Raw genomic sequence first — 14,798 nt, 5'->3', positions numbered from 1 at the left:
CTTTTCAAAAGCACTTGACGAATCTGGTGTTTGGAAATATGTGCATTTGCTCCCCTCCATGTGCACAGATTCATGAAAGCATGCCATGGTTTAAAATTTGAAACGAGCGATGCCGGGAGGTTCCACTTTGTCAGGGAATCACAGCCATGCTCAATTCCTTGTGCCCATGGGTATGTAGAGAATATTTGGAGCTCCTCTTTGAGAAAGCACTCTGCACATATTTAAATGCAATATTTTTGCATGTGCTGTACAAGTCTAACATGGGGAGGGAGCAGGGTTTAAAAACTGTGACACCCTCATCTCAAAAGCACACCAGCCTTGCCTAGGAATCTCTCTTATTCAGGCTCGACAATTACGAAAGATACTTCTAAGTTTCTACATAGCGTGATCACTATTGTCACATAGGAATTCATGTAAGAGTACAGACCTTCTTACTGTTAACTCCCTATAGCTTTTACCCATCTTTCCCCTTACATATTTGCTAATGAGACACCTGCCAGCTTACCTTTCCTACATGGAGGTCACACTGACCATATGGCCCCTTGAATTACCTTATTTAGAACACTCAGTTCGTAGCTTACTCTCAGGGCTCTTGCTACTTCCTAATTAAGGTTGCTAGCTATGCTCTGTTTGAGCAGGAATGCCTCCGATTCTAGAAGAGTGCTCTGTGGCTCACCACCAATGTTCCCTTCGCTGAGAACAGTCCCAGTTTCCACATCACAGGCCCAAAACATCTCCACTGTGAAAGCAAACCTATCCCTGTGCACCACTAATCCACAGACCTCTTGCCAGCAGTGTATGGAAGTCTAGAACATGACATGGAACATAGGAAGCAACCTTACACTGAGCTGGACCGCTGGTTTGTCTAGTTCACTACTGCCCACACTGATGGGCAGCAGTTGTGCAGGGTTCAGGCAGGTATCTCTCTAAGTTCTACCTGCAGGTGCTGGGGACCGAACCTGGGGTTTTCTGCATGCAAAACAGATGCTCTGCCACTGAGCTATGGTCCTGCAAGATGGGATTGGGTGCAAAGCTAATTGCCCCAGAGAGTTACACTGAAATGGGAGACTGAAAGTGCTTTGGACTGATAAAGGGACACAATGTTTTCCATGCGATTGCCGGGAGCTGCTCTGCACAGAATCTCCTTATTTGTCAGAGGCATCCATACATGAGAGGACTGGCAGAGAGCACATCTAATTCTAGGAAGCCCCCATTTTTCTGTCGTATCAGATTTCCACAGTAACAGCTTAAAAGCTCGGACCGGAGGACTTCCAGCCAGGACCTGCTCTGAGGTTATGCTTCTCTCACCAGATCAGCAGAGCCCGAGGCTGTGTGTTTTGACTAAGAAAGAGCTCCTGTGTCCAAGAGCAATCTCTGTGTCAGTGGCCTTTAAAAGCATTGAGAGGGAAAGGGAGGGGAGAAACCAGCAGCGGAAAGGAGAAAATCTCCTGTATCCAAGGAATATCTTCCCCCTTGCTTACAGAGAAACAAAACAACGAAAGAAACTCCACTTGTTTCAGGTTATCAGAAGACTGCCAACTACCAGCAAAGGAAGACCTGGCTGCATCATGGGCTGAGTAAGGTCCAGCAGCTCGGCCTTGCTTGCTCTAGGGATCCCCAGTGGTTCTGCTGCCTGGTGATAACCAGGGAAGAGCAAGAATGAAGGTGGCAAATAGTGCCTGAATAAACCTGGGCACCACGTGACTATTATATACAAACTTTCTTGGACTGGACTGTGCAAATCTTTCGTGAGCTGCTCTGGGAGTCTCTCGGGGCTATAAAGCAGGATAACAGCATGATAAATCAATCCAGGTGCAGGCTGCTTGGAGCAAGGGAACGGACTTTTTTTTTCCAGGGGAGCTGTTCCCCTTTCAGAGCAACCTTGAATAGAGAGAGGAGTGTGCTCTCCATTATAAGCAGGGGCGGCTATTTTCTCCTGGAAGCACTATCGCTTTCACAGTTGGCTTACGGCACCGATGGGATTGTGGTGCCCAGGTGGCTGCAGCCTCAGATTACAAACTCCCAAGATTACGCCAAGGCAATATGACCTGGCCTTGCAAACCTAGCCTTAATTGGGTTGTTCCTTTCTTTCATGGAAACTACGAGCTGGGCACACACACACACACACACACACACACACACACACACCAAGGGCTGCCGGGGAGGGAGATGGGAGCCCCCACGTGTGCATCTGGGGGGCAGAACAAGGACAGCGCTTACCCTCCAGCTTGCTGTCTGCATTCTCCTCCGCATTACGAATCTCCCTCTGCTCCGCTTGGGCTGGCTCCGGCCTCTCTGGAGCAGGCAGCTCCCTTTTTTCACCTGCATACCAGGGACAGACAGACAGACACTCCTTGATGGGGAAAGGAAAGCGACAGATGTTCTCTGCCTCTCCACCCCCGCCTCCCCTCCCCACTCTGCACGCCACTTTTATCCAACGTGATGACTGCAGAAAAAGTCATAAAATTATTTAACAGCGCTAGAGCCTGCTGGCAGCAAAACCAGGGCTAACTGCCCGAGCCCATTGAAATGCAAACCCTAACCCTACAGAGCTTTGCAGTGGGCACTTAGCAATGTGGCACCTGTCGAGGTCTTCTAGCCCTGGGTCCCTGGTGAGCAGCACAGGACAGCACCTGATGCTTTCGCAAGCGAGCAAGCTACTGCAAAGTAGATAATGCAGGATCTGTCAATGGCAGGCAATTCGCTGCACGCACCCCAGCAATGACTAAAAGAAGCGAACCGATCCAGCCACACTTACAATGGAGGCAGTGGCTGAGCAGGGGCCTGAGAACTCTTCACTGGAAAATTCCCATATATAAAGACTCATTAAAAGCGAGGTACAGTGGACGCTTGGGTTGCGAACGTGATCCGTGCGGGATGCACGTTTGCAACCCGCAGTGGCGCATCTGCACACGCGTGGCTTGTGATTTGGCGCTTCTGCGCATGTGTGACCGCCGAAACCCAGAGGTAACCCATTCCGGTACTTCCGGGTTTCGGCGGCCCGTAACCCGAAAAACACAACCTGAAGCGTCTGTAACCCGAGGTATGACTGTACAAAAGAAGCAAACCCTTTTTATTTCACTCAAGATGGCAGAAACTGTAGGATGTGGATCTTTAACTTTTCCCTTTTTTGGCATGGGCAGGAGGAAAATGCCAGTGCAAATTAGGCTCTGGGGAAGGGCGCGCAGAGGTCATGTGGCGAGAGGGGTTAGCTATGGATAAGCACCAGGAAAGGGAAAGCAAGTGATTTATTGAGCCTTTGGAGGCTCCGGCTGTGTGCAACTCAGGTGCCCCTGCAGCCAGCGGTGCCCTCTTCCAGAATTCTGCGACGATAGCCAAGCGCTGCACTGATTTGCGGTTTAACTGCAGAAATGCAAAATATCTCAGGGTCCCAAGGAATAAAAACAAACTCCCTAGGAAGATGCATGGGTAAGGCACCCACCTGTCTCAATCTCCTTCTCAGGTTGCATCTTTTCCTTCAAGTGTTCGGCTTGCTGCAGGCGGGCGCCATCCCTCTCGCCATGCTTGTCCAGCTGGATGTCTTTGTAAGGCGGGCGTTCATCCTCATGTGCAGGAGGCTTGGGTTCTTTCCCTGGGTGGTCCTCCACCTTTTTCTGGCCACCTTCTCCCTTTGCCTGTTCGGGAACGGGCTTGAGCTGTGCCTGTTCCTGCTCCTTCCCCAACACAGCATTCCCCTCCGCCAGGTCGTTCTTCTTGGCTGGCGGCTGCTTGTCTTCAGGCTCCTCGTGGTCCTGGCCCTCATCCACCAAGACCTGGTCATGTGGCACCGGGGGCTCATGGCGGTGGGCTTCTCCTACAGGCTGTGCAATGCCTGTGGGGAGAGAAGGAAGGTGGGTCAGCCAGCAAAGAGCAGAGGACGCACTGCAAAGGAAGGTGTCGCCCCCTGCCATCTCATCTACCTGGCTGAAGACAAAATTAAACTAGAATTAGGAACTACAGGAAGAGCTGTGGAATTGGCTAAGTTCACAGACAGTCTCTCACTTTTCCCAGCTCCAATTCTAAATTACCTTGGTCAGGCCTGTCCAGTTGCACCTCCTCTTTTGGCTTCTCCTTCTCGCCTCTCTTAGGCACGTCCATGGGATCCAAGATCTGTGCCTTTTCCAGCTCTTCATTCCCGTTCTGCAATTTGGGTTTGTCGCGGTTATCGGCCACTTCTTCAATGGCTGGTTTCTGGTCTGAAAAGGGTGGAGATGGTTAAGCGAGCAAGGAAGGCTAAGATTCTTGCACTGCTAAGCTGGTTTAGGCCAAACTGTGTATTGCACAGGAGGTCTGCAACTGGATCTCCTGTTGCTTTCTGCTCTTAATTAAATGCAGCTGTGCAGGAGAGGTATTGACAATTTGATTGGAGCAGCAATGCGGTTTGACCCTTTTCTCTTGCACCCCTGATCTAAATTCCACTCTACTGCTATTTGACCTAGGGTAGGTGGGGGAGGGCTACAAGTCAAGCAGAAACTAGAGGAAGCAAATTTGGGGGAATTGTATGGGAGCCCTCCCCCTTTCCCTTGTGCCTTTTCAGTTGTTTAACAGCTCCCCCACCCACCCACATGCTGCATTTCATTGAACAAGTAAGCATTGGGAGATCTGGTCATGAATTTCCTCCATTCACCTAAGTCCTCCCTGCCCTGTGCTGCACTTAAAGGTAAAGGTAAAGGGACCCCTGACCATTAGGTCCAGTCGTGGCCGACTCTGGTGTTGCGACGCTCATCTCGCTTTATTGGCTGAGGGAGCCGGCGTACAGCTTCCAGGTCATGTGGCCAGCATGACTAAGCCTTCTTCTGGCGAACCAGAGCAGCGCACGGAAACACCGTTTACCTTCCCGCCGGAGTGATACCTATTTTTCTATTTGCACTTTGACGTGCTTTCGAACTGCTAGGTAGGCAGGAGCAGGGACCGAGCAACGGAAGCTCACCCCGTCACGGGGATTCGAACCATCGACCTTCTGATGGGCAAGTCCCAGGCTCTGTGGTTTAACCCACAGGGCTGCACTTACTAAGAACAACTGAGATGCTGCCGCTGGAGCCACTAGATGGCAGCATTGCTCTTGCTCATTTGCATTCTGTGCATGTCAAGCAGCAGGACAGGCACAGTGAAGAAGCCAGGCATGGCCAAGGGAACTCACCTGCTGGGGTTAGCAACCAGGAGGAAATATAACAGGGGATTGGCTTACACGGCCTCCACAATAAAAAGGGCAGAGGAAGAAAACAGTCACAGCAGGCGAGGAAGATATAACAAGCACCAAAAAAAAAAAAGGAATCCCCAGATGGGAGAGGACCAAGAAAGCTTGAAAAGCTGCCAGAAAGAAACACAAGCGGCAGTTTGGGGGCCTGTTAATTCACTGCATCCTCCTGAAGGAATCGCCAGCAGATCCCTCTCTGCTTGCAAAGATCATTGCACAAAACAAACAGCATGGCTAGAAAGCGGGGAACGGGGGGAGCACACAGCAGGCTCCAGTCTTTCCCAATAATACCTCGGTTTAAAGCCTGCAATTACCCTAGATTACCACTCTGCAGGGAGGCAGCCTGCAGCAAACAAGAGAGAGAGACTCCTGCCCTGGTTAAGAAAAAAGCCAAAACTCTGCAGGCCGAACCCTCGGCTCCCTACAGCAAGAGATGCACATGGGGGGGGCATACCCGTCTCGCTCGCAGCTGCTTTTCGGTCAAATGGTAAGTACCACCAACCACCACCACCCTTGCCAGGAAAGCAACAAAGCAGCCTTTCCCGGCCTGCTGCCTTCCAGCTGTGCTCGCTGGGCCTTGTGGAATCAGTCTAAAACATCTGGAGGGCACCAGGTCGGGGAAGTTGCCATAAGACGTTGCATTTTCCTACCCAGTCACCAGGGGCCCCCGAGGATACAGTTCTGCAAGCAGAGCAGAGCTTGCCCTGACTGTTCCCTCACTCCTGGCAGCAGCTGAAATCGCACCAAGCATTTCCTGCACGGTTAAGTCTGAAATAGACATTTTCACACTCACACTCCACCCTGTGCCATTTTCACTCTCGCCTCCTCCTGGGAATTAAAACTCTGCTTACACCTACGCTTCCAAGTGGGGGCAGAGGACTTCCAGCAGGTATACGGAGGTAGTTTTGAGAGGCTGGGAGCAGCGAGCCTCCAATTTGCTCCGGGTGAAGTCTCCAGAGACTCCCAGCCTGTGTATGCGTGCAAATGACCGTGGGGTGTGTGCCAAACTAGGTCTTGGACCCAGGTGAACAAAAAACTAGCTTTGCCCCGCGCAAAGTAAGTAACCAATAAGAGCCCTGCCAGATCAGCTGAAATGCCCATCTAATTCCATGTCCTGTTCTCACACGGTCTAACCAGAAGCTTCTGAGATGCCCCCAAGCAGGATCTGAGTGTAACAGCACTCCCTGCACCTAAGATTCCCGGCGAACGGTATTTGGAGGCTTACTGCCTCCAGCAGCATTATCCTCCATGAAAGGAGGTCCTCTGTGGGTCCTCCTCTCTGAGTGGGCTCACCTCTTCGCTCCTGCCCAATTAAATAACACCGCTGCCCAAAGGGAGAATGCAAGGCAAGCATAGGATGCTGATGCTCCTTCTTGTGTCACTACTTGCACGCTCAGAGGTAGCAGGTGAACAGGAAGTAAGAACAAGGAGCAGCTGGGTCAGGAGGTTCTGGGGGTCGCTGTGGGCTGCAGCAGTGTGCAGCCTTGGCAGATGCCCAACAATGGCAACCTAGCACTAGCCCTGCTTTCCAGGGGAAATCTTTCTCCCCTCACCCAGCAAGGAAATAGAGAAGATGCATGTGTGCATAGTTGAATAAGTGTGTTTATTTCTGTGGTGTGAGCATGCAGGGAGTTAGGGCTATGTACACGCTGCATTAAAAATAAAGACCCTTATAAACACACAAAGCAAATCAATGTGCATGCATTTGTTTATTTTGCATGATTTATTCTGCTTGTGCTATTCAGGAGAGGAAATACAGATTTAAACAAGGCAACAAAGTCTCACCACCCCCTGGAAATACTGCTTAGCCGTCTCCCCTCAGCATTTGCAATTTCACCCAGACACAATGATCCTAACTTTTCTTCACAGTCTAGTCTCCACAATCCTAGCAACTAGAAACCTGTAATAGAGGAGAAATGGAAAAGCTAAGAATAGCACAGATGCTGAATTCTTTAGGTAAAGGTAAAGGGATCCCTGACAGTTAAGTCCAGTGATGGACGACTCTGGGGTTGCGGCGCTCATCTTGCTTTACTGGCTGAGGGAGCCGGCGTTTGTCCACAGACAGCTTCTGGGTCATGTGGCCAGCATGACTAAGCCACTTCTGGCGAAACCAGAGCAGCGCACGGAAACGCCGTTTACCTTCCCGCCGGAGTGGTACCTATTTATCTACTTGCACTTTGACGTGCTTTCGAACTGCTAGGTTGGCAAGAGCAGGGACCAAGAAACAGGAGCTCACCCCGTCGCGGGCATTTGAACTGCCGACCTTCTGATCGGCAAGCCCTAGGCTCTGTGGTTTAGACCACAGTGCCACCCAATACCAAATTCTGCACAAAGATAGTGGAATATCAGAACACACACGGTTCAGCACATCTAGGCCTTAATTCTTACCCTGTGTCTGGATGTGCCACTTCAAATTGCAGGTGGGGATTTACAGAAACTTTAAGCATCACAGGTAGCATGACAAGGATGAGGGGTTTGGCCTAGCGTTCTCCCAGAAATGTTGCTGTTTTATGTGTAGGAGCCTCTTTTCTCAAGGTGAACCATTTCACCATTTGAGCTCCCACCTGCCATCTGAAGTGGTACTGCTCAGTTTTACCACCTCTGTGAGAAGGAGGGCTCTAGGCAACCGAATGCAACAGTTGAAAACTGCTACAAGCCAGGTAAGAGGTGACATAAACTGGCACAAAACACCCACAGAGAGCTTGGGGGAAAGCCCCCAAGGTGAACATGAAAGCAAGTCAGGGAATAATTTTGCAAAGAAGCACAGTCACGTGAAACCAATTGCTGCTTGGCTCAGAGGGTCGGGCTACTGGTATTTCTTCCTCCTCCGCTCCGCAGTCCAGAATTGTGTCCTAGAGGCAACGTGTCCCAGAGGCAAACGTCTCTGAGGAAGAAGAGAGCAGGGCCCCTGGCACAGTGAGAATGTTCAAAGTGAAGAGAAACTGTTGGGGGTGGAACTACGCAACCAATACAGGCATAGGAACACAGGAAGGTACCTTATACCAGGCATAGGCAAAATTGCCCCTCCAGATGTTTTGGGACTACAATTCCCATCATCCCTAGTTAACAGGACCAGTGGTCAAGGGTGATGGGAATTGTAGTCCCAAAACATCTGGAGGGCCAAGTTTGCCTATGCCTGCCTTATACCAAGTCAGACCATTGGGTCCATCTAGCTCAATTCTGTCTACACTGACTGACAGACAGGATTCAAAGCAGGGATCTCTCCAAGCCATACCTGGAGATGCTGGGGATTGAACCTGGGTCTTCTGATTGGAAGGCAGGTGTTCCACCACTGAGCTAGAGCCCTTTCCAGCAGCACAGCATGACCAAACTCTTACTTCAAAGCTTTGCTGCCCTGGCCCCTTTGAGGGGTCAGAGGAACCTGGCAGGTTGAGAAGTTTGATAAAGCCTTGTAGAAGCTGCCGGATAAGACAAGGCAGCATTGGGTGGGCTACAGGAACCTGGGCAGAATATGGGCAGCACAGATTTCTCAATTCCTCAGTACAGGTGGTGGACTCTCCTTCCTTGGAGGTTTTTAAACGGAGGTTGGGTGACCATCTGTTATGGATGCTTTAGCTGAGATTCCTGCATTGCAGGGGGTTGGACTAGATTACCCTTGGGATCCCTTCCAACTCTTAAGATTCAGTGTGGTGTAGTGGTTAAGAGTGGTAGTCTTGTAATCTGGGGAACCGGTTTCGAGTCTCCGCTCCTCCACATGCAGCTGCTGGGTGACCTTGGGCTAGTCACACTTCTCTGAAGTCTCTCAGCCCCACTCACCCCACAGAGTGTTTGTTGTGGGGGAGGAAGGGAAAGGAGAATGTGAGCCGCTTTGAGACTCCTGAAAGGGAGTGAAAGGCAGGATATCAAGTCCAAACTCTTCTCTTCTTCTTCTTCTTATTGTTTCCCTGTGGTCTTGTGTTTACAGCCGGAAATGGAGCTCACAACATTTTGCACAGAAATGAAGTTCCCGTGCTGCTGAAAGCCAACACTTAGCAATCAGAATAAGTTATGCAAATTTCTAACAAGTCACTGTGTTTTCATATTTTCTCTCTGTTGAACAGTCTATCGGCTTTTGCCCACATAACTTGGATATTTGGGGGTTGGAGGTGGTAAGGAACTGAGGCCTAAAAGGAGGAGCAAATGCAGTATGGATTTAAAAGGAGATGAACGGCCAAGAGGACTGGCACCAGGAGCCATGAAGGAGAACAGGGAGCATGCAGAATACCTAAGTTCTCTGATCTTTGGAAGCCTCACTTCAGCCATCCTCTAGTGCTGAGGGCCACTGGCCACATGAAATGTCTCCTTTTGTTAACCACATGCGTTTGGAAGCTTGCTGCTTCCTAACAGGGCATGTAATCTTCCCAAACACAATGGTGTGTGCTCCACTACTCGAAAGGCCCACACAGGAAAAATACTGTGCGTGGAACAGTCCTAAGTCATGGAGACACACTGCCCAATAGGCATTATTTTGCCATACAGTGGAATTTGCTTTAAACAAAAATTAATGCATTTGATTTTACATAAAGCTAAGCAAACTCCCTGCCTTGTTCACAGTCCCACAGACTGCAAGGACCTTCTTCTCCCCGGCCCTTAAAAGGGGGGGACGACGACTATGATTATGAATAACTTTGGAGAAACCTTGCTGTACAGCTGCAAGGCCAGAGGTTTGGACAGAAATTTGCTAGTTACATTCCGCACCAGTGAACACACCCAAAGCATTAATAAAGTAATGCCTCTGAGACTCCCACCTTATCAGAGGGGGAAGAGAACACAAAAAAGAAACAGAGAATGTTCTTTATATTTCCTGCATTTCACAGGAGTTTAGGCGGGCAACCTGTAGAAAATAAAGCTTGAGGCCGCCCAGCATTCCAGAGCAGGTGAAAAGACCAAGGTCTCGGTGATAAAATAAAATTCCTTGCAGAAGCTTCTGCAATTTGTAGCAATGGCCGATCCAGGGATAGCCACCGAGTTACAAATCTAATGGGAAGACAGACAGACAGACAGACAGACAGACAGACACACACACACACACACACACACACACACACACACACTTTCTCTCTCCCTACACACACAGCGCAAAACAAAAGGAGAGAGATAAAATTCTCCACTCTGTAATAAGACAAAGTTGCCTCTAAGCCGTCATTTTCTCAGCAGGAAGCAAAATTAAGTTCATCATCAGGGCGTGAATTAATGGCCTCTCACGCTGCTTGGAAATCTATAAGGGGCTATATGTGGTTTGCAGAGAACCATTTTGCCCAGGATGTGTAATAATCGCTGAAACTGTAGAGTCGCCCTTGTGGTCCCTTTGGATAATGTTACAGTAATGCTGTGCCTCTTAATGTTTTATGAGGGGTGCTGGGCTTAACAGGAAAAGGCGAAGAGGCTGTAAAAGCTTCTTGGCTTACAAAAACAACAGAATATATATATCTCAGGGCTAAAGAGTTGGGCGGGCAAAGCGTGGGGGGGGGGGGAGGAAGGAAAAACCCCAAATGTTGGGAGCAAGCCCAAGTGCTGAAGACTGAATGATGGTGCGCACAGAGCCAGCCCAAGCTAAATCATACTACTCTGTCTGCACTGCAACATGGGTGAGGAAGGGGACGTTTCTCACGGGCTTTCGAAGTGTCCCCATTTATTTTAATGGTTCACGAATCGGTCTCTCGGGGATGTAATAAAATCTCATCATGAGCAACCCTAAAAGCTTTTCCTTTTCCCTCTCCAAGAAATCTGACTAGGATAGCAGCAATGTTCCCAGGAAGGTGTGGCTCACGCCAGATTCCTGCCCGCAGCTCCTGCTGCATTACAGCCGATTCAGGCATCTAAGATAGAGTAACCTGATCAAACCGGTTTGTGTTATTGGACAATTTGGGAGAGCATTAATGGGACATAGAGCTGGAAAACATTTCAACCAATGTTTTCTAAAAAACAAACAAACCCAGAATAACTCCTTGCTGCTCAGAAATTATCTTTCCTCATAAAACAGAAAAGGAACAGTTTAGCTGGGCAGTCTGAGAAGCAATTCACCCGTATTTTTTGCTCTATAAGACGCACCAAACCACAAGACACACCTAGTTTTTGGAGGAGGAAAACAAGAAAAAAAATATTCTGAATCTCAGAAGCCAGAACAGCAAGAGGGATCGCTGCGCAGTGAAAGCAACAATCCCTCTTGCTGTTCTGGCTTCTGGGATAGCTGCGCAGCCTGCATTCTCTCCATAAGATGCACACACATTTCCCCTTACTTTTTAGGAGGGAAAAAGTGAGTCTTATAGAGCAAAAAATACGGTACTATATGTGGTGGAAGAAATGTTAGGGACTAGGAAAGAAGGCTGATCACCAAAGAATTGATGCTTTTGAATGATGGTGATGGAGGAGACTCTTGAGAGTCCCATGGACTGCAGGAAAATCAAACCTCTCCATTCTTAAGGAAATCAGTCCTGGGTGCTCACTGGAAGGACAGATTGTGAAGCTGAGGCTCCAATACTTTGGCCACCTCATGAGAAGAGAAGACTCCCTGGAAAAGACCCTGATGTTGGGAAAGATCAGAGGACGAGATGGTTGGACAGTGTTCTCGAAGCTACCAGCATGAGTTTGACCAAACTGCGGGAGGCAGTGGAAGATAGGAGTGCCTGGCGTGCTCTGGTCCATGGGGTCACAAAGAGTCAGACACGACTAAACAACAACAAAAGACTGAGGAAAGTGTGCAAAGGAAACTGCATAAACATCTACTCATTTCACAGGCAGCAAAACTGCAGTTTAAGGTGAGCATCCTTCAGTATCATTTGACATAGCCTCTCCTCCCACTGACCTTTAACTGGGCCCTGGGCTCCTGCGAAAGGAGAGGAATGTGTCAAGAAGCCAAACTTTTCTTCCGTTCAGAAGTTGGGCTACCCATGTCATGGAAAGTGGAGAAAATGAGCGACAGAGGGTGGGATGGGGGGCTACCAATTGGGCAGAAAACGTTGGCATTTTCTATCTATTATAAGGAGATGACAGCTACAAAAGGGTTCCATTTTGAATGTCTGCTTCCATTGATCTCTCTCCTAGGAATAGGTCAGCCTGTTGAAAACTCAGTAAGTTTCTGAAGAGGAGATCAATGAAGCTTAATCCTTGTTGTATATAAAAGAGAAATCCGCTCCAAATATTAACAGCATCACCTCTCTAGGATCACTGATGTTCAGGTTGTTTTTTTTTTTCCTAGATTTGGCTGCTAGATTCTAAGTGTGCATGACTCAATTCAGATTTTGGATAAAGAAACAGGTTGCTAACCAACTTACATGCTTCTTTGGCTCTAAATATCCATGAAGGTAAGACAGACCAGCCTCTGGACATGAGGTTGGATCCTCTGCAATCAATATGTCCCTAACAAAATAACTCACAGAACAGAGAAATCTAACACTTGGCGTCCAGCTAAACTGAAATACAAGCAAACAATTAAAATGTGCTACAGGCGGAGGGCACAAGAAACTAAAAAAGTGCCCCATAACAACACAGGTATGTGCAGAATGTAGCTTTAGGAAGCTAAACACAAAGTACTCAAGCAAGCAAACCACACCATATATTGCAGATGTTCCAAAGCGCCCATCAATTTTGGGAAAGGGATGGGGACAGAAGCAGGAGAAGAAATGCAGTTCCCGATCTCTTGGACTAGGCTCACAAGAGAAAGCTTCTATAAATGGAAACACACAACAACACAAATTCTGCCCAGCGGTTAATGCTCCAAACTGCCTTGTTTCTCGCCAATGGTTCAAAGGACTGTGAAAGGGGAGAAAAATCATCTGGAACTAAGATGTTATTTATACAGGGCAGGTATAATGCCCACTGGCAGCACCTTTTCTCATGTGCAAATCCGAAACTGTCAACAGTTGGCGGGGGGGATGACTATGAAAGTTAAAGTTCAGTAACCTGCACAGTTCTGAATGGCACAACATGGAGTACCGACAGCACAAGTTGCTGAACACATGAGATACCTCTGAGACAGAGAGAGGTGAAGACAGCGGACAGTGGCAATTATTTAGGCAGGGAGAAAAAAAGAGAACGGTTTGTTTATTGCACAACTTCAGATGCCTTCAAAGTTAATTCATCTGAAAGTAGGGGGGAATTCCTTCCATTTGATAAATCAGGCCTTTGGCGAAAATGTACCCCACAGTATTTAAGAGAAGAACGGGACTTTAATCAATCAGCAGGACAAGTCTTTTCCCCAGTAAGATGTTTTCCAAGCTGGGAATAACTCAGGTGCATTACAGAGTACTTTAATGGCTGCCTCTGGCTTTCATGGGATACGAAGGAGGAGGAATAGGTATGGTGAAAGGATCAGCTTGGGTTGCCCAGTTCTGATGCCTAGCCTGCAAGGTGACAGTCATGCGCCATGCATTTTAAAACAGGGACCAGGGGGTGGGGTGGTGGGAACCTCGAGCAAAACGTCTTTCCAAAGTCCTTCTTAGGATGCTCAGCATATCATGCTGCAGTGTTAGCCCAGATCCTGACTTGTATGTGAGTCTCTAGCATGGGCGACATTCCAAGATCAGACTGCATTTTGCAGAGCCCCCCCCCCCAAAAAAAATGGGGCTGCAGATGATTCTGCAAGCACATGCCTGGCAAGAATGAGGAGAGGGACTTCCCCCAAGAAGTACAGACCGTAGCTGCTAGCTTTCGCAAGGTTACTGAATGGCATCGGGGAAACTAGTTCACCGTTTTCTCCTGACACACAGACTGTAAAACTGAACAAAAAATGACAGCAGGGCAATAGCTCCTTTTTCTGTGTCGCAGGAGCTATTAAAAGATTGCTCTTCCCAAAGCACAAGGGAGTGCTCCAGCGAGCCAAGCTGTTCCAGCAGCTATTAGAAGCCGAGGGGGGAACGGTGCATAATCCACGTTTTGCACAGAACCTGGGGTTCTCGTCTGAAGAATAACCACAAGCAATCTGGCGGTGGGGAGGAAGACAGGGATGACAAGGCAGGTGTATCCAAAAATGCCTGCCACAGGTGCAAGTTTAGAAGCTTGTGTTGCATTCCCCCCCATCCTTCCCTATATCCCCTCTGGCCTGCATGCAACGCAGATGTCAGGACTGCAGGCTCTCACCGATAACTGCACATGACGACCATAAATTAAACAGACCAGCAGCGCACACAAGACACCAAGCTAGAGCCATGTCTCATCAGATGCAAAAAAAAAAAGGGGGGGGAATCCGAGTGGATAGATAAAATATAACAAAACGCTGCGGCCAATTTGGGCTGCTTAAATGACTGTCTGAAACTGTCAGGGAAAGAGCACAGAAAGAACGTGAATCAAGTCTTTGATATAGAAAATCACAGAGAGATGAGGAAAGAGGGAGAGGGGGTGGAATCTAAGCAATGATGTTCATGTAAGGAGCTGAAAAATATTACAAAATCTTAATCCGCCCAGGGAGACCCTCTGGGGGAGGGGAAGGTATCTTTCAAAAGCAGAAAGAAATTGCCTAATTAGATTTTTTCTTTTTCTTTTTTTTTTAAAAAAGTGGGTAATTGCCTTCATGTGCTTTCAAAGGCAGCTTAGCAACCTTTTAACGTACGTATGCACTGTGTGTAATAGCAGAGCCTCTCTGAAAGGGGTTTTATACCTTCCC

General features: G+C 48.5%; 1 protein-coding gene across 2 annotated transcripts in view; it reads right to left on the bottom strand.

The window, feature by feature from the left end:
• The window catches only part of SLC38A10 (solute carrier family 38 member 10), an 82,389-nt gene that overhangs the window by 7,085 nt on the left and 60,506 nt on the right, over window positions 1-14,798 (bottom strand). For both annotated transcript variants that reach the window (XM_083727443.1, XM_083727444.1), the window contains exons 12-14: window positions 4,029-4,196; window positions 3,443-3,832; window positions 2,221-2,322 (exon numbers count right to left, since the gene is read on the bottom strand). In XM_083727443.1, the coding sequence (XP_083583569.1) occupies window positions 2,221-2,322; window positions 3,443-3,832; window positions 4,029-4,196 (660 nt within the window). The remainder of the gene's footprint in view (window positions 1-2,220; window positions 2,323-3,442; window positions 3,833-4,028; window positions 4,197-14,798) is intronic.

This window comes from Podarcis gaigeae (genome assembly GCF_964106915.1).
Source record: "Podarcis gaigeae genome assembly, chromosome: 2".
Lineage (NCBI taxonomy): Eukaryota > Metazoa > Chordata > Lepidosauria > Squamata > Lacertidae > Podarcis > Podarcis gaigeae.
This window is presented reverse-complemented; position numbering and strand designations above follow the sequence as displayed.